At 43.7% G+C, this 19,568-nt stretch overlaps 1 protein-coding gene across 1 annotated transcript; it reads right to left on the bottom strand.

The window, feature by feature from the left end:
- Positions 1–1,928: 1,928 nt before the first annotated feature.
- On the bottom strand, positions 1,929–19,289 carry RNASEL (ribonuclease L). Its single transcript, XM_061185644.1, has 7 exons — positions 19,206–19,289; positions 15,298–16,962; positions 10,934–11,019; positions 9,473–9,678; positions 8,548–8,680; positions 4,193–4,323; positions 1,929–3,540 (listed from the first exon to the last, which is right to left on the bottom strand). The coding sequence occupies exons 2-7, from the start codon at positions 16,772–16,774 to the stop codon at positions 3,360–3,362; spliced, it is 2,214 nt and encodes a 737-aa protein (XP_061041627.1). The 5' UTR covers positions 16,775–16,962; positions 19,206–19,289; the 3' UTR covers positions 1,929–3,359.
- Positions 19,290–19,568: the final 279 nt, after the last annotated feature.

Genomic DNA, 19,568 nt, shown 5'->3' with positions numbered 1-19,568 from the left:
AGCTAGTGGGAAGCAGCCGCATAGCACAGGGAGATCAGCTCGGTGCTTTGTGACCACCTAGAGGGGTGGGATAGGGAGGGTGGGAGGGAGGGAGATGCAAGAGGGAAGAGATATGGGAACATATGTATATGTATAACTGATTCACTTTGTTATAATGAAGAAGCTAACACACCATTGTAAAGCAACTATACTTCAATAAAGATGTTTAAAAAAAAAAAAAAGAAGACAGGTGCAAGAGCAAAAGAGTAGTCAGCTGAATCAACTGTGGTGTGAGGTTGATGAAGACAGAGAAGGACCATTGGATTTGGTTGCTATGAAGGCCACGGGTAACCTTGACCTCCTAGGCTTTAATAGGAAGGAATGGAGGAAAGCCCCAATACACACGCTCACAAAGACCATCCAGCCTACCTGAACTCTCCATCTTGGGCTCTCCAGAAAAACCACACCCTTTGGACTTGCAGACCTGGGTTTGCACCCTGGCTCTTCCACTTACTACCCATATGAACTTGGGCAACTTAGCAATCCTTTCTGAGCGTTAGTTGCCTCTTCTGTAAAATGGGAATAATTGCATCTTATGGCATTGTCATGTTTGTTATGGGATGTCATATATAAAAGCATTAGGCTCTGGAAAGCAGTAGGTGCTCAAGAGGTGGTAACTATCATTCTTACCATAATTTTCTCTCCTATGTTGCTTGTTCAGTGCATTCTAGGCAGGCAAGCTCCCCTCGTCTCTGTGTAACTGGCACTTCTGCTTGACAAGCCCACGCACAGAATCACCTTGCCTAACACAGTACCTAACATGAACTACAAGCTCAATTAAATGTTTGTGATAATGGCAACTGAATAAGAAATATTTGTAGCATGTCCACAGAAACCCTTAGAGGATTAAAGTAGAGAGTACAATGATCAGACCCTTCCTTTTCTACAAGGACCCCCAAGGTGCGTATTGTTCCCAAATTAATGGAGGGCTGAAATTAGGCTCCTTTTCCCATTATTAAAGAGCAGGATGCCTTTCTTAAAACTTACCCAGGAATTAATCACTGAGCATTTTCTATTGTAGATATCCCTACTCTCTAAAGTAGAAATGTCACTCAGAGAAAATCAGACATTCAGATAATTCAAAGTTTTATTGAATATGCTTTACAAATGGGCATTTGATTGTCATATCCAAGTACTCACTACACATCAGAAAAACAAATCTTACTTTTAAAACTTAAAGCAACCTTGCTGCTCCTACAACCTTAAAGAAAAGTCTTAAGTTTATTTCTTCCAGTACTTGTTAATTTCATTCAGTGACACCCTTTTTAGACCACCTCCTTTTTAAATTTTATTTATTTATTTATTTTTGGCCACGCCCTGCGGCATATGGTATCTTAGTCCCCAACCAGGGATCGAACCCGTGCCCCCTGCATTGGAAATGTGGAGTCTTAACCGCTGGACCGCCAGGGAAGTCCCAAAGAACGTTTCTATTTATTTATTTACTTACTTACTTATTTATTTTTAATTTTTTGGTCCCGCAGCATGTGGTATCTTAGTCCCCAACCAAGGATCGAACCCGCACCCCCTGCGTTGGAAGTGCAGAGTCTTAACCACTGGACCACCAGGGAAGTCAAGACCATCTCCTTTTCAGAAAGAACCTAAGACACTGGTTTTTCTCCCAGCTCCTCTCATTACAAAGCTTCATCTTCACAACCACAGTGAGGATAAATGGAAAGAACATCAGACTTCATGCCAGAAAATCTTTTCAAATTCAGACAGTGACACTTCCTATGCATTAGAGTAAATCAACACGTCTCTAACCTTAGTTTCCACATCTGCAAAATGAGGATCACAACACTTATCTTACAGGATTATTTTGAAAACTAAAAGAGGTAAAATATGCAGGTGTAATTTATAAATTATAAAACACCCTCAAAATGTATCCTAGCATTATTACTCATGTATGAAGATGGATCATTCATTTTTCAATGAATATTTATTGGTCATTACCATGTGGCAGACATTTTGCTAGCCTGTAATGATACACAGCAAAAAATATATATATCATTGGCCCTAAGGAGCCAATGATATATATATATATCATTCCAGTGGGGAAGAGTCATGCTCTGGGTGGAGAGAAACACGCTCTGGTGTGGCCATGGGTGCTAGGGAGCCAGAGAGGACACTCAGACAGGGGAGTGGAAAGTGAGGGCATTCAGAGGACTTCCTGAGGGGGTGAAACTGGAACTGTCTCACTGCAGATCCAAAAGCAAGACATCAAACTCGAGTCACTCCTCTGTGAGGTGAGCCACACAATCCACAGTCCTGGGCTCCCAGCCAGCTCAAAGGTAGCACAGCCCGCTAAGGCAGAGTTTCTCAACCTCAGTGTCACTGATAATTCTGTTCTTCTGGATAATTCTGTGTTTCGGGGGTGCTATCCTGTGCATATCATAGAATGTTCAGCAGCATCCCTGACCTCTATCTACTAGATGCCAGTACAACCCCCTACCCTCAGCTTTGACAGACATTTTAATTGCCAAATGGCCCCTGAAGGGCAAGATTGCCTACAGTTGAGAAGTACAGCCTTAACATAATAGAAAACCAACACAGGTGATTCTAGAAGGAATGCATTTCATACAGTTGGTGCTTAGACTTATACTAGTTAGTGCTCAACAAATATTGAATGAATGAATGAGCCACCCAGAGCCCCTTTGACCTTTTGGGTCTCATGCAGAAGAGCTCTGAGCTAGTAATTAAGTTCTAAGGTGCTGAGTGAGAGGTAACAATAACACCACGTCCATTTATACTGCGCTCTGTGCAAGTTGTATGATCTGGGGCAAGTAGTTCAATTTCCCTGAGTCTCTCCGGCTCTTCAGTTCCTAAAAGGGGATATTAATCTTATCTTGCAAGGTTGTTGGGAGAATTACATGAGATAATTGATGTAAAACATAAAGCATTAGAGGTCTAGGAACTCACTCCTTTGGTGCAGTTGACAAGACGAATCTTAGCAGGATGCTCTCCCAGCTCCTGCCACTAAGCTTTACCCTTAGAAAGGACTAGAGTAGTTTGAGCATATGCTTTTTTTGTTGTAAACGTGGAGAATGCTGAGCATGGCACCAGGAACTGACACATCAGCTATCCAATTCATTGCTCACAAGCAACCAGGTTAGTCAAGAGGCCCAGGGGATTCCCTAGTGGTCCAGTGGTTAGGACTCCGTGCTTCCACTACAGGGGGCATGGTTTCAGTCCCTGGTGGGGGAACTAAGATCCCACATGCTACGTGGTGTGGCCAAAAAAAAAGAAAATGTCAAGAGGCCCAGAGAGTTGTGACTCGCCCAGGATTACACAGCAAAAAAGTACTTCCCTGAATTCAAAAGGCACTAGGGCTGGCCAGCCTGCCCACCACCACCACCTCCATCACACCTAGGCTTATTTAGATTGTGAGTTTTTGGAAAATGCTTTGTGTATTCTGTGTTCTGTAGTTTCCTATAGACATACATGACCAGATCGGGAAATTTCTCCTGAAAATACTGGGAAGGTTCTCCAATTTTTGACTTCATCCTGAAATGAAACATAAATATTTTGATATTCTTGCCCCAAACTCTGCACCCCCCCTTTATAGCATATGGCCCTGGAAATCTTTTTTGCTCCCCTGGTTTCTAGAGCAGAATAAATGAGGACTTTGGAATCTGACAGAGCAAGATTCATCTCTTGACTCTTCAACTAATGGACTAAACTTTGGCAACTTAAGTTTTATGATCCTCAGTTTTATTATCCATAAAGTGTACATAATACAATCCCACAATCCCTTATCTACAATGCTGAAATCCAAAAGAGCCCTGAAAACTGCAAGTGTTTTGTGAGTTTGCAGCTAAGATTCTTGGTAGCAAAAGCTAATTGGATTAACACGGGGCTACTCTTCTAATGCTACATTCGCTTTACCCAGCCACGCAGTCCCCTGTGTTTCTTCACACAAGAATTGCTAGCCTACTGTTCAAGGGGGCTCAGCAAAAACTGAAAAGGAAGAGGAGAACCTGCAGGGCATGTCCACTGTTGACTGTAAGACCCTTGTGATGGCCCTTTTCCAAACAGAAGGAGGAATGACTTTCACCAAAATAATTTTTCTTCTTTCCATCAAATAGCAGATATAAATTTAGAGCTGGAATTTTTAAATTATTCTCATCTCATACATGACTTCTCATACATGACTTACTCTTTATTCTTTCTTTCATTAATGTGCTCTCCCAAATTCCGGATGAACTTCAGCAGGTCACCCACGGTGTCCTGATAAACATTGCCTTTTTTATAAAACTCATTCATTTTTTTCATCACAAATTTGTCAATCTAAAAGAAAAAATTACACAAAAACGTGGTAGCAACACAAAACAAATCCTGAATGTTAATACAAAAAGGCAGAATACAAATTTGAACATATGTCAAAATTTCCACTAATTAATAAAGCAAATTAATACCAAGAAAAGAATGGAAGTAAGCACCATACACCACAATGCTAACTGTAGTTGTGTTTGGATGTGGAATTATAACTTTAAATTCGTGTATCTATTTTCCAAGAGAATTGTTTTCATAGAAATTAACTACATTAAAACAGGGTTTAGGAAATCGTTGGCTACTATACGAGGAAATTTGCTCACTATACTCTACAGTAGCACTATCCTTGTGGCCACCCTTCCAAATTCATACTTGATTACATCTCCTCCTTCAAGAGGGTTGTCCTGACTGAAACCAGGCGTTGCAGCCATTGCCATAGTGAGTGCGGTTGTTCTTTGTTTTGTTTTGTTTTTGTAATTATGTTTCCAAAGGTTACATGTTTCTCCTTGTCCCTAGGTGTCCCAGGGCAGCTGCTCTCGTATTACTAATGCCTTCCTCTTGTAGATGGCTCTGATAGGTAGAAAGAGTCTGGAGTAAGAGAATAAGATGCAACAACCATGAAGCCAGAGGGTCCCTTAGGAAGAGTAAGTGGTGACTGGAAGCCTGCCTGGGGGTACTATGTGTGGAGCACATTGAGAAATGCTGAGCACGTATGTGTGCGAGGAGAGGCAGCCGTGTGAAGAAGGTGGAGTCCACACTGGAAAACTGGTTGCATGCCCAGGAAAATGGGCAAGTCACCAAAATCAACAGGACAACAAAGCTGAAAATGAAAATTAAAAATTAAGACTTGAAGTCAATCAAAATTCAACATATGGGGCTTCCCTGGTGGTGCAGTGGTTGAGAATCTGCCTGCCGATGCAGGGGACACGGGTTCGAGCCCTGGTCCGGGAAGATGCCACATGCCGCAGAGCAACTGGGCCCGTGAGCCACAACTACTGAGCCTGCGTGTCTGGAGCCTGTGCTCCGCAACGAGAGAGGCCGCGATAGTGAGAGGCCCGCACACCGCGATGAAGAGTGGCCCCCGCTTGCCGCAACTAGAGAAAGCTCGTACAGAAACGAAGACCCAACACAGCCGAAAATAAATAAATAAATAATTAATTAAATAATTTAAAAAATAAAAATACAAAAATATGGAATATGCAAATAAAATACTTGGACAAATGGAAAATTAAAAAAAAAAATTCAACATATGTCAATGAAGTTTAAGGGAAAGAACCAATGAACTGGGAGACAAAAGAACAGAATTCTCTTCCCAGCTCTACCAACCTCTGGCTTTCCAGCCCTGAGTATTTGGGGTTCCACCTCTGAGCCTCAATTTCCCTGGCAATTAAATGATTTGGTGGACTTGACGGCATCATAACATTGTTCAGTGAGCCGCTTTAGTGCGTGGCCTTTTTTTTTTATTTCCCATTTTTTTATTGAAGTATAGTTGATTCACAATGTTGTAATTTCTGGTACAGCAAAGTGATTCAGTTATACATATATATACATATTCTTTTTCACATTCTTTTCCATTATGGTTTATGAGAGGGTATTGAATATAGTTCCCTGTGCTATGCAGTAGGACTTTGTTGATTAAATACGTTTTTATATTTTTATTTTTAACCAGTTTTAAATGTTTCTCTAGGGGAATTGGCACATTTAATATTTGGTCTCATTTGTATTATCTTTTTTTCTGTATCTCTATTTTCCTATTCGCTTTTCAGTTCTGTACCTTCTATTACAGTAGATTGGGTATCCTTTGTGTCATCTGAAGTACAATCAGAATAAAATCTTACGTAAATTATCTGAGGATAAAAAGGTAGTTCTACCATTATTTTTCATGTTTATAAATAAAACTGAGGCTCCTTTCTCTGGATGATAGAGTCTTGCGTCTTTGGTTCCCATTTTCTCCAACCCCCTTGTCTCCCAGGTTCCTCGTTGTTGTACCTTGTTCTGTGGAAGCACTTTTTAAAATTACATTTTTGCACCTTAGAACCTGCCTGTGTCATCACGTCTGATGACTGATAACGTCCCATCACCTCCATAACCTTTATCTCTCTAGTGATAGTTAGCACTTTTCTTTGTTTGTACTTTCCTCTTCATTTCAATTCTGTCCTTCCTTCTTATGCCTCTGGACCTTTGGGCTTTGATTGATAATTTACCCAACACCACTGCATTTTCTCAAACCTTGCTTCTGCTTTCAAACAGAAAGTAAAGCCCAGATAATTAATCTTCAAGAGAACGACTTTCCCATATGGTCTGAAAATAATGCTCCATTTAACACTGAGTGGAGAGTGAGAAAAGAAGGGAAACAATAGCTTTCATCACCTGCTTCTTCTGTGCTTTGTGCTCTATACTTCTCTTATTTCTACTTTTGCAACCACTTTTATTAGCACTTCAGTCTTGAGGTTGGATTTCTCCTTTCTGTTGCCTGTAGTACTGTTTCTCTGTCTCAGACATGATAAAGAAAAAGAAAATGACAATCTCTATCAGCTACAGGTTAGCACATGGCCTTTAAGCCAGAGTGCCCAGCTTCAAATCCTGCTGCACCCTTTACTGATTCTGTGCCTTTGAAACAAATCACTTGTCTGTGCCTCAGTTTGCCCACCTGCAAGATGGAGCTAATTGCCTCAGAGGCCATTGTAAAGATAAACTGTGGTTACTCATGGAAAGTCCTGAGAACTACAGCTGCCATAGAGTTGGCACTATGTGATCGTTAGCTATTACTATCATCTGCTCTGGTTTCAAATGTCTTTGTTTCTACAAGTTTAATTTTTAGCTGAACTTTTATAGACATTCATTTAGCAAAGAGTCATGGCACACCTACTCCATGCCAAGAATACAATGACAGACAAGACAACGGATGGTCTCTGCCCTGGTGGAACTTACTGGGTAGCAAGAAAGAGAGACGTTAAGCCAGCAATTATGAGTGTGATATGTGGTCTAGAGGCAAGCAAGGGAAGGAAAGCAAAATGAGACGCAGAAATGAAGAGGTTTGGAAGAAGCAAGAGTCCTACATCAGGCTTAAGATACAGAAGCTGCTGGTCTCACTCAAAGACTTGAGAGTTATGGATTTTCCCACAATGCTTTGCCCATGTCTCTGGGGTACCCAGCATGTATCCCACAGCCATCATTCTGTGGGTCTCTCCGCCCCACATGGATGCTGTACTCTGTTTTGTAGATCTCTGACCTTGCATGGGCCTAACACATACTGGTACTTGAGAGATGTCTGCTCATTAATAATAACGAAAGTTCTGATAGTACTGACTAGACTGAAATGGTGATTAATTTTTATGTTCCACTATATTGAGTGGACCTTCTCTGGAAGAGGAGGAATTTGAAAGATCATCTTTTTTTCTTTTTTTTTCAGTTTCTGTTCTCTCATACAGAAAATAGGTGTGTATATGGATGCTCAGGCTGGGCTGTTCGCTGGCAGCAGAGGCAGCCCGTCTCCCTGGATGGGAATGCCCCATGGGGGAGTACCTCCTTTGGGCTAAACTCTATTTAATCAGCTGCTCTTGTCACAGTGGAAATAGAATTATTAGTCAGACCTCGCTCAGAAAACAAGGCTTGAGAGAAAGAGTCACAGAAAAGAAAAAGGCTCTTGGGCTGTGACAAGGCCATCCTAAAGAGGAGCCTGGATGAGTCTCTCGGGAGGGCCTGGCCTGGAGCAGAGACTCAAAAGGGCAGAGGGGACCTGGGATGGGAGGAGGGAAAGGAAAATCTCCTTTCTCACCACTTGGTTGGGCCAGGCCCATAGTATAAAAAAGTTAGGAAGGGCTTCCCTGGTGGCGCAGTGGTTGAGAGTCTGCCTGCTAATGCAGGGGACACGGGTTCGAGCCCTGGTCTGGGAAGATCCCACATGCCGCGGAGCAACTGGGCCCGTGAGCCACAACTGCTGAGCCTGCGCGTCTGGAGCCTGTGCCCCGCAACGGGAGGGGCCGCGATAGTGAGAGGCCCGCGCACCGCGATGAAGAGTGGCCCCCGCTTGCCGCAACTAGAGACAGCCCTTGCATGGAACGAAGACCCAACACAGCTAAAAATAAATAAATTAAAAAAAAATAAATTAAAAAAAAAAAACCTAATAATAAATATGAATTTGCTTTATAAAAAAAAAAAAGTTAGGAAAACCAACACAACACATGACACAGATTCTTATTCCTGGAATAACTCCCAGACCATAGGAGCTGTTCATACCTTAGTTGTCCACTGGGCAAAACTTGTGGAAAGTTCAGATGTTCCAGGTTGCAAAAGCTGGAGGATCTCGCCTTTAGCATTTCTCGTTTTGATGTCAGATTCATTTCCCACATCCCTAAGGGTCCTGTAGCGGCTGAGAATGATGGAATTATCACGGTTGTTCCATCCTTCCCACTCTTTACAGAACTATTAGATTTTGACTTTTGATAAGAGTAGTAAAAGCATGTCTCTAAAATCTGCATAAAGGGAGAGCTCTCTCTCTCTCTTTTTCCTCATCCTTTTTCTATTCTTCAACGGAGAAAACCAGATCCAGAGAAGTTAAGTCACTGCTCCAATGACACCCAGCCAGGAAATGCCAAGCTGAGAGAAAAGCCTGGGTCTGCTGATTCCCAGCCTGACTCCTGCCCACCTCACCATGATGGTTAATTTTATGTGTTAATTTCACTGACCACACAGGGCCCAGATTAAATATTATTCTGGGTGTGTCTGTGAGGATGTTTCCGAGGAGATTAGCATTTGAACCAGTGGACTCAGTAAAGCAGACGGCCCTCCCCAGTGTGAGTGGGCATCATCGAATCTATGGAGAGCCTGAATAGAACGAAAGGGGAAATTCGCCCGTCTCTGCCTGGCTGCTTCAGCTGGGACATGGCTCTTCTCTTGCCCTCAGCTCTCCTAGTTCTCAGGCCTTCAGACCCTTACTGGAATCTACATCTTCAGCTCCCCTGGTTCCCAGACCTTTGGATTCAGGTGAAATTACACCATTGGCTTTCCTGGGTCACCAGCTTGAAGATGGCAAATAGTGGAACTTCTCAGCCCCAATATTGCATGAGGCATTTCCTTATTTTGTATATATATAAAGAGCCCTGACTAATACACTCACTGTCTCTGTCTTGGAGGCCTGTAATATACACTCAGTTTTCCTTACCTCGCCCAACTCCAAAAGAAGGGATGACCCAGCAGGCCACTCAGATGGTCCTTCACATTGTCCCCAGGGAAGAACAGGTGATGAATGAGGTCCCCAGTTTCCTCATCTGGAGAAAGTTGAATCAACTCTTCAGTTCTTAGATCCTTCAGCCTCTCAAAAGAAATGTCTCCCTGGTTGACCACGTACAGGACCAGCAGTCCCAGGGCCTACACAAAAGCCATAAATCAAGCCAAAAGTGCTTATGAATTATCACTCTATTTGGGGAACTTTGGAGGGTGTGGCGCAGGCTATGAGCAAATGGAAAACGGGTAGAATCTCGAGGAGATTCCACAGCCTGGTCAGGGAGAGAAGGCATGGGCTTGTGCATAGAGAACTCTTCAAGGTAGTACAGTTTAGTAGACTACCTCTTCAAGGTAGTATAGTTTATAGGTTTAGGTTTATAAGGAACAACAGATAATCCCAGGCCAGAGTTGTCAGGGCAGACTGCTTAGAGGAAGAGGAATTTGAGCTAGACCTCAAAGTACGGATAGAATTTAGATAAACAGGGGAAAGGGAGAAGGTTTTAAACAAGGGGGATGCTCAGAGTCTGGCTGGGAACTGGGACTTTGGGTCGGGCCTACGTCAGGCCACAGATAAAGGAGCCAGACCAGGTCCCGCAGAATAGAGTGAAGGCCCCAGGAGTCAGGGCACAGCAGGGAGGAAGGACCAGGAAGGAGGCCAGCATAGAAACTGCACTGGGAAGGACACCAGTCAGGGAAGGAGCTAAGATCTGGAGCCACTGAACCAGGAAGGCCAGGCACGGATGGAGAGTTCTTGTCTATTGGGTTGGAAGTTCAGCACCCTGGAGAACTCCAGGCGAGAGCTGCCCTGACAAGCTCAGAATCTATCTGGAAGCTGTGGTCTGCAGAGGCTAAGTCTCTGTTCTGTCTCCTCTCTGGAGAAACAGTTCTTTCAGGATCTTAACCTTTGGGGCCAAGTTTAGCCTCTTTCGAGTTGCGGATCGATCCCATCCCTCCGCTGTGCTTCAGAGGGCCTTAGTCGCTGGCCCTCCTAGGAGTTTGGCACACGTGTTTGAAGAGAGTGGGAAAAGAAATCTCATTTACTTTGTCTTTAGGCAGAAAATACCTCCTACAGGAATGGTGGAATTCTTTTGGAGAAAACCTCCTGGCGGTAATTCTGGAAGAACTGTGGCATGCTCGGTGTATTAACTCTTCAGCCTGTGGGGTCAGAGAGAGATCTAAAGAGATAGAGAAAGGGGCCACGGCGATGGCCAACCCCACACCCACTTGGGGAAATGCTGCTGTCTGCAAGGGAGTGAAGGCAATGAGTACCGGGGAAATGCCTTGAAACGTCTTTCCTCCTGGTTGAAATAGGAACATCCTCTAACTGGCCACAGGGAGTAAGGTAATGAACAAAGAAGGAAGCAGAAAGATGGAAACGTAAATTGTTTGTAGAAATTACCTCTAGATCTCTCTTGATTTCCTGTGGATCTCCAGTCCACTTGATGCTTTTATCGAAATCTGCCAGGCAAGCGCCATTCTTGGAATCTAAGGGATAGTTTGTAGAGATGCATTGAAAATCCTCATTCTCCATGCTGTAATTAATTTAAATAAGTCTGTAACACAATGTACAATCTATCATCTCTGAGGAAGACAATGATAAGCTCATATCTGCTTTGTTGTTTGCTTCTCAAAACACTGTCATGTGCACTGTGTCGTTTGATCTCTTAGGTATCTGCCAAGAGCAGGACTTACATTTTATTTGTTCCAAGCCAAGCGGTGGCGAAGCATGAGGATAAGTATAACCAGCTCCCCAGTCATGCAACTCCTGGGATCAAAGAGCACAGATTTGTAAAGAAGCTGCTGGCAGGAGTTAAGGTTACATCCTACAGCTAAAGAACAACTAAACAACAAGGGTCCAAATCCAAGACCACCTTAAGTATGCTTAAGTATACTTAAGCACCAAATCAAGTGCTTAAGTATCAAGCACCAAGCATCAAGTATGCACCAAATCAAGCCCACTAGTTACTGCCCACTAAGACGTTGTCATCTGTTACCACGAACAAACCATGTGCTTGGAATGAGTCACTGCCTCCTGGCCCCCTTCAGAATCTTCCTCCCTTAAAGGAAGCCACTAAGTCCTCAGAAAGAGGGATGCATGGATGAGAGAGGTCAGGAACAAAATGAAAGGTGGGTGAGTCAGTAATTTGTCCTCAAAGAGGTGGCTTAAAGGAGTCTGAGAGGAAGGCTGGGTAACCCCACATAGGATGATGGCCTGTACAACTGTGTGCTTCTCAAACTCCTTTCATTATGAACTTAGACATCAGAGTTGTGAGGAAACTCAGAGTCTAACAAAAAGGAACCCATTAAATCATTCAACAAATGTTTAGTGAGGGAAAAAAATGATGGTGAGGAAGGAGAACACAGTCTTGGCCCTACAGAGTTTAGAGTCTCTGGGCAAGGAGACTGATACTAAAGGAGGATAAACATTAAATTAATTGCAATTTTGAAAATGCTAGCCAAAAGTGCAGGATGCCCTAAAAGTGTATCACAAGAAGAGCTACATGGCTGGGGGGTGGGGGAGCGGGGAGGGTGGAGAAGTTTTCCTTAAGGAAGAGACGCCTAGGGAATCCCCTGCTGGTTCAGTGGTTAGGACTCCACACTTCCACTGCAGGGGGCATGGATTCAATCTCTAGTTGAGGAAATAAGATCCCACATGCCGCATGGTGAAGCCAAAAAAAAAGGAAGAGACGCCTAGACAGAAAAGATCAGAAAGTAGAATTGGGGTAGGTGAGTGGAATGGGGAAGAGAGGGAAGAGAGAATTCCAGATAGGAATGCGTGGAGAATTCCACTCTGGCAGAAGGAAGGCCCAAGTGTGCACTTGGGGAGGAGGGACAGAGTCAGAAAGTTGCTTGTGATGAGGTTGAAGGGGCAGATGGGGTGCAGATCATAAACCACAGACCACTTTCAATTATTTGAAGTGATAAATTCCCTTCACTTATTTAAGCCACTTGGAGTCGAGTTTTCTGCTACTGAAATTTGGAAGTACCTAATGGAATACCTCACAACTCTTCTAACATCTGATTTTTTTTTTACACTCCTCAATTTTTTATTTTTAGTTTCAACAGACATTGTTAAAGTGCTATAAAAAATTTTAATACTTACACCCAGGTTCTGTACTACGGTGTAGAGAGGGAATTTGGCCCTGCTGACACCTGATTTGGTGCCCTTGGAATTGGTTTCATACTTCTGGCCTCCAGAACTGTGGGAGATTAAATTCCTGTTGTTTTAAGCCACCAGGTTTGTGACAATTTCTTTTAACAGCCATGGAAACTTACACATTTGGTTAGCTATGTTTCTTTGGGTGTAAATTCTTCTGTTTCATGCGTCTCTTTCACGGTATTGGCACCTCTTAAATATCCTAAGTGATTTTCGACTGTAAGTCTTACTTTGCGGTTCAGACTCCCTGACGTCCTGCGAGTTGCTTCTGTTAATGCCACCCAACATAGTGGAGGGATGGAAGCAGTCGTCAGAGCTTCTGCTTTGCGTTTGATTCAGTGAAGCTCTGGGGGAAGCAGGACATGCCACTTAGTAGCTGCTTTGGCAGAAATCTTGCATGTTTAACTGCTCTTTGTTTCTCTCGATATCACCAATGACCCAGTGTCTCAAGCAGTCCCTCTGTCTGTAGAAGAAAGGTCTGTCGTAGATGCCTGGTCCCTGGGGAAGAGGGGAAGCCCAGGGTTTGATCTTCCTAGTGTCAACTGACGCAGCAATCTGCCTGCTAGCTGGTCCTTGGTCCTCTCCTGCTTCTGGCTTCCATCACTTTGGAGTGGCACTTTTCTACACTCTTCCTACTTTCATGAGGAATGTTCCCCTGTGGCTTCCTGCATTTGTCCTGGGCTCCTGTGTTATTCTTCAATCCCATCCTACCTATGTTTAGTCTCTCCATGATTCTTCAAGGATTTTGTCCTCTAGGAATTCTTTTTTTAACGTTGATCTCAGTTATGAATTCATTTAAAAACCTTTTCCCATCATTTGAGGGATTTAACACAGGGAAGAGTCTGCAGTATGTGCTAGGTTCGCCACCTTGAGGCAGAAATATAATCAATTCTTTACTGTTCAAGCTTAAGAATGGAGGAAGTGGTGCTAGAAATTTCAAAGAATAGGTAGCCACAAATTATTTTTCCTTAGAACGTGATGTGTGACCCTTTTGCATCAAGATCAGCAGGTAAACTTGGGAAGGACCTCACCTTTGGCTGAACCTCAAAGACTCTTCCTTACTGGGTAGAGTTGCACATATTTCTGGCCCTTGTCAGTCTCCCCAGCGAAGCTGCTTAAAACCAGGAAGGAGTGCCACAAGCACCTGTCCTCAAACTAAAACCAGATCTTACGTCTACCTATTTCTCTCTTCCAGGACCTTAAGTACTGTTCTCTGACTCTCAGTACCCACATCTTCTTTTTGCCCTGGCCCCTTACACCAGGCTTAAATGTCAGTGCACATCTGTAGGTTAGTTATCCGCTGCTGCTTAGCCCTCTAGACAAGCACCTGGCCTTTGTTGGGCACCTACAATGGACAGATGACTTGTGCATTTGACATACTACACTTAGACGTCATAACAACCTTATGAAGGAGGTATTATCAGTCTCAAGTGAGGAAACCAATGCTCACAGAATTAAGCGACCTGCTTGAGGTTACAAAGCTACAAAGTGGTGGGACAAGGCTGCAAGGCTCCTTAAACATGGCTGAAGCCAAGGCTCTTTTTACTGTACCACCTTGCCCCCCGGGACTTCACACTCAGCTCTGCTTGGGTTTTTTTTGTTTTTGTTTTTTTTAAGTTTTCAATTTTATTTTATTTATTTATTTTTCATACTGCAGGTTCTTATTAGTTATCTATGTTATACATATTAGTGTATATATGTCAATCCCAATCTCCCAATTCATCTCACCGCCCCTCCCCCCCTTTCACCCCCTTGGGGTCCATACATTTGTTCCCTACTCTGCTTGTTTTTTTTTGTTTGTTTCTTTGTTTCTTTGGCTGCATTGGGTCTTTGTTGCTGTGCAGGCTTTCTCTAGTTGTGGCGAGCGGGGGCTACTCTTCATTGCAGTGTGCGGGCTTCTTATTGAGGTGGCTTCTCTTGTTGTGGAGCACGGGCTCTAGGTGCGTGGGCTGCAGCAGCTGTGGCTCAGGGGCTCAGTAGCTGTGGCGCACAGGATTAGTTGCTCTGCGGCATGTGGGATCTTCCCAGACCAGGGCTCGAACCCGTGTCCCCTGCATTGGCAGGCAGATTCTTAACCACTGCACCACCAGGGAAGCCCTCAGCTCTGCTTGTATCCTTGAATGTTGCTTTAGTTTATTTTGGTTTTGGTTTGCAGCAGTGGACACTGACTTGTTCGGCCTGCTTGCAGTATGTTTCACTGTGTCACATCTTAACCTGGATCCCAATTTTAACCTCGGTTTTGCCATTAAGTTTCACCGTAACTGCCACCTTCTCTGAAGGAACACACTTTCTAGGTTCCCTGACTTGCAGACTACTCTAAGAATTCACACGTCTGGAGCTGGCTCCATCCAAGACCTACCTTCATATTTGTATTTGCCAAGGGCAGAATAAGGTTAGCCTGCTATTCCAATGGCATCCTCGACCTCCACGTAGAATACGGGTTATACCTGGTAGCAGGAGAGGTTGCACTGTAGCTATGGATTCGTTACATTAATCCTCAAACTGAACAATCCACACTGACTCTAGTTCTTCCCTGTTCTGCCAGGAAAATCCTTTCCTCTCGTAACTAAAGACCCTACGTTTCTAAGAGAAGACTGGGGACTTACCTATTAACATGTTTTGTGGCTGCAGATCCTGGTGAGTGTATCCAGACAGGTGTAGTTCCTCAACAGCCTTAAACAGAGATGAGAGGACATTTCGAGCAAACTCATCGTCCTTGCTTTGCACAGCCTCCCCTCTGTGGTCGGCCAAGTGCTCCTCCAGTGTGTGTTCACACAGGCCGAGGCACACATACAGAGAGCCCCTGTACTTCTCACTGCCATAGAACGTCACCACATTACTGTTGGTTCGGTTGCTCTGCAACAAGGAGACTTCATTTTGTCCGCGTGTGCTGCCTTCATAGAATAGCTTCACAGCTACCTCTTGGTCTTCATAGAACCCCAGGTAGATGCCTCCTTCAGAAGTGTCAGCAATTTTATATTCTTCCTCAATAAAGATCTTAAGTTTGCCGATCATAGGGCGGTATATCCTGTGGAGATGTTTCAGGGCTTCCCCCCAACGTGAGCTCTGCGGCTCCCAGTCTTGAGCGGGAGGGTGAAAATCTTCTATGGCTCCATGCTGCCAAAGAAACTTTGCAAGGTCATGGTCATAATTGCGCCTTGCGATGGCAAGGAGGTCTCCAGAGTCTGTTCTGGCTCCTTTGTGGCACAGCAACTTGGCGATTTCCTCCAGCTTGAGTTCGACAGCAAGATGCAGTGCTGTTCTGCCCTCACTGTCTGTCTCATTCATCTCTATATGTTTTTGTTCCAGAAGCATCTGCACCAAACCCAGGTTCTTCTTTTCCACTGCCAGGATCAGGGGCGTCTTCCTTCCTTCCCCCCTCACGCTGACATCAACCTTACAGTCCAGCAGAAGGCGAGTAATGGCCTTCACCTTCTCACCATCAGAGTTCAGAAGAGCAAAGGTCAAAGCATTTCTGCCCATATTGTCTCGGGCATTGACATCTGCCCCCATCTCATGAAGGAGGATCCTCACGACATCTACATGCCCGTTTTCAGCAGCATCCATGAGAGCAGTGGCCCCTCCTTTCCTAATCTTCTCTTTATCCTGCTTTGTCTTTCGATGCAAATTCACCTTTGCACCATTCTTATACAGGAACCTTAAGGCTTCAACTCTACCCTTCACAGAGGCTTCCATGAAAGCTGTAAAGCCATTAACATCGCACTCATTGACATCTGCTACTTTCGGAAGTAAAAGTTTGAGCACCTTCACATTTCCAGTGATGCCAGCAACTATGAAGGGAGTGGCCCCATTCCTCTTCCGCAGACAAGGCTCAGCACCATGATTAAGCAGAAGATCCACAATGTCCTCGTTGCCACTTTGTACTGCGTTATGCAAAGGTGTCCAGCCCCCATCTTCATCCTGGAAATTGACATCAGCCCCTTTTTTTAGCAATTGCCGGACCAGCTCAATGTCTTCAGTTTTAGTAGCTTTAATCAACAAATGATTGTCTTCCACTGAAGCCCTCCCATTAGTAGAGGGTGTGGGTCTTTCCTGAGGATTGTTATGGTTCTTGGTCTCCATGACGGTAAATACCACCGGTTACAAATTTTTTGCCTTTTTTTCAAGAAAATGAAAAACTTATCTCCTTGGGATTTGATCAAAGAGACGTGGAACTCTTAGAAAATCCTGTCAGGGTAAATCAGAATTATCTGGCTACAGACCACCAGTATCAGGAAGGACAATACTCTTGAAGTCTTCTGACTTTCAACCTGGAAATGAGAGAGGAACTTTATAATTTTATAATAGTGAGAAAACAATTAGACTTCCCTGGTGGCGCAGTGGTTAAGAACCTGTCTGCCAATGCAGGGGGACACGGGTTCGAACCCTGGTCCAGGAAGATCCCACATGCCACGGAGCAACTAAGCCCATGAGCCACAACTACTGAGCCCATGTGCCACAACTACTGAAGCCCATGCGCCTAGAGCCCGTGCTCCACAACAAGAGAAGCCACCGCAATGAGAAGCCCGCGCACCGCAACGAAGAGTAGTCCCCGCTCGCAGCAGCTAGAGAAAGCCTGAACGCAGCAACGAAGACCCAATGCAGCCAAAGATAAATAAATTTATTAAAAAAAAGAAAACATTTGAATTCGAGAAATTAATTTTACTAGCAACTTTTTCAAAACACATCTATTATAGAAATTTTTATTATAGAATATTATAAATATATATAAATTTTAAACAAGAAAATTAATACTTTATTCTCCCACTGCCCAGAACAGGTATTGTTAATATTTTAGTATAGTTCTATAGATTTTTAAAAAAATAGTTGGGCTCATGCTCTGTAAGTAACTTTGTATCCTGCCTCCTTTCATTTAATGCCTTACTATAAATAATGTCCTATATTATTACAAGTGTTTTAAAACATTTTAATGGCTATGCAATATGCCATCAGAGAGGTTTTTCAGTTCTCTACTATGAAGCAAATTTTTAAAATAACTTTTAAAACAGAGTTTCAAAATGATTATTTTTTTCACAATTCTAAATAACGTTGGAGCAAATTTAACTTATTTTAGCTTGTTTTCTTATGATAGATCTTATAATGGATTTCTTAGGATAGATTTCAAAGAACTGAATGCCGAGTCCAAGGCTATGATTGTTTTTAGGATTCTCAACCTATATTAATACATTTTTTTCCAATGCCATATAAACATACTCTTACTAGAAATAGATGGCCTTTTTAAAAAACCAGAACCCTCATTTAATAAGAAAATAGGTGTTTTTCATCAGTTTGTGTTTCTGGTTGAACATGCTCAGCACAGCCCTGGTTCTTTGCACACGTGCGGTCCTGTTCAAACTAGTGTAGCGTATGGTTAAGAACTCGGACTCCCAACTCAGCAAGATCTAAGTGTGAGCCCCTGGTCGTGTAATTCTAGACTCTTACTTCCTAATTGTGTAACCTTAGATTATTGAGTCTCAATTTTCTGCTCCCTCAAATGGGGGCAACAATAAATACAGTCCCCCTTATAAAGTGCATTGAAGTAGGGAGAGGGGGAAATATCAAGCCTTCAATAAATGGTAGAGCTAATGACGTCCGTTTATGAAAACAAAAGTTAACAAATCCCAGTCTCCCCACCCATGTGCATATACACACTACACAAATAGGGAACCTGGGGTGTCAGTTTAATCCAACTGCCCTTGATCCGATCTGAGCAATTTAGACCCAATTCAAATAGCAGATGGCAGCAAACGGTTACCTGAAGATTTATATAACTACATCTGCTGCAAAATTCACAGAGCAACCATTTTTCAGCAATCTCACCCCTCCGACAGTGTCAAAGCCCCTACCTCAGAGGTCTAATCAAATGTGCAGCGGAAGCACAGTCACCCGGTAATGAACTCTCTGGACCCAATGTTTGTGTAAACACTTCCGGTGACAGTGGGTGTGAGGTGGGCTGGAATAAATAAAGGACCAGAGAAGGAAAGAAGCTCGAAGAAACCTGGAAGACTCAGGGTTTCTTCGAACTTCTTTCCTTCTCTGGTCCTTTATTTGTTCCAGCCCACCTCCAACTGCTAACTTCAGTGTAATACAATCGTTTAAGAATACCACATCTTGGACTCCTTTTGAGGAAATGCAAATAAAAATGACGATAATGATAATAATAATAATAAAAGAAACCCCAGGTAAAATATCAGAGTAGAAAATGAAAACAACCCATCAAGAACACTGCAAGGGAAGAGCCCTGCTTTCAGTTTCGTTTTCTCCACACGACAAGACGTGCCTGATAAACTGAGATGACTTGCATAAATAACGTGTGGATTGTGAGAGAACCCTGGGAATCTCAGGTGGGCTCAGGCCCGAAGGGCCCCCTGGGGCTGGCCAGCTGGCTCTGTGCGCTCCTTCCTCTCCTCCAGTTCCACACCCACTGTCATCTCCAGTCCCCAGAGCCCAAGGACTCCTTCAAAGAAAACAACTTCTCAAGCTTTCCCAGCTCTCCTCCTTCTGCCCACCTTACCTTCTAAGTCAGGTAAGACGCCTCCTCCTTGGTTATTTCTCTGGCAGCACCTAACCCTCAAACACGGTAGCCAGCAAGGAAACAGTTCCTCCTGCGGCTGGAGCGTCAAGGAGCCAGCCAGCTGGGCGGAGCCTAGAAAGGAGAGTGACAGGAGGAGGGCGGGGTCACTGACCACGCCTACACTCGGCAGAGGTAGCCTGAGCTAGTAGCACCTTTGAACCTCCTGGAGGAAAGCGGTGGCTCTTTTGTTTTTTAACCTTTTATTTTATATTGGCGTATAGTTGATTAACAATGTTGTGTTAATTTCAGGTGTACAGCAAAGGGATTCAGTTATACATATACATGTATTTATTCGGTGGCTCT

Source organism: Eubalaena glacialis, chromosome 3, assembly GCF_028564815.1.
Source record: "Eubalaena glacialis isolate mEubGla1 chromosome 3, mEubGla1.1.hap2.+ XY, whole genome shotgun sequence".
NCBI lineage: Eukaryota > Metazoa > Chordata > Mammalia > Artiodactyla > Balaenidae > Eubalaena > Eubalaena glacialis.
This window is presented reverse-complemented; position numbering and strand designations above follow the sequence as displayed.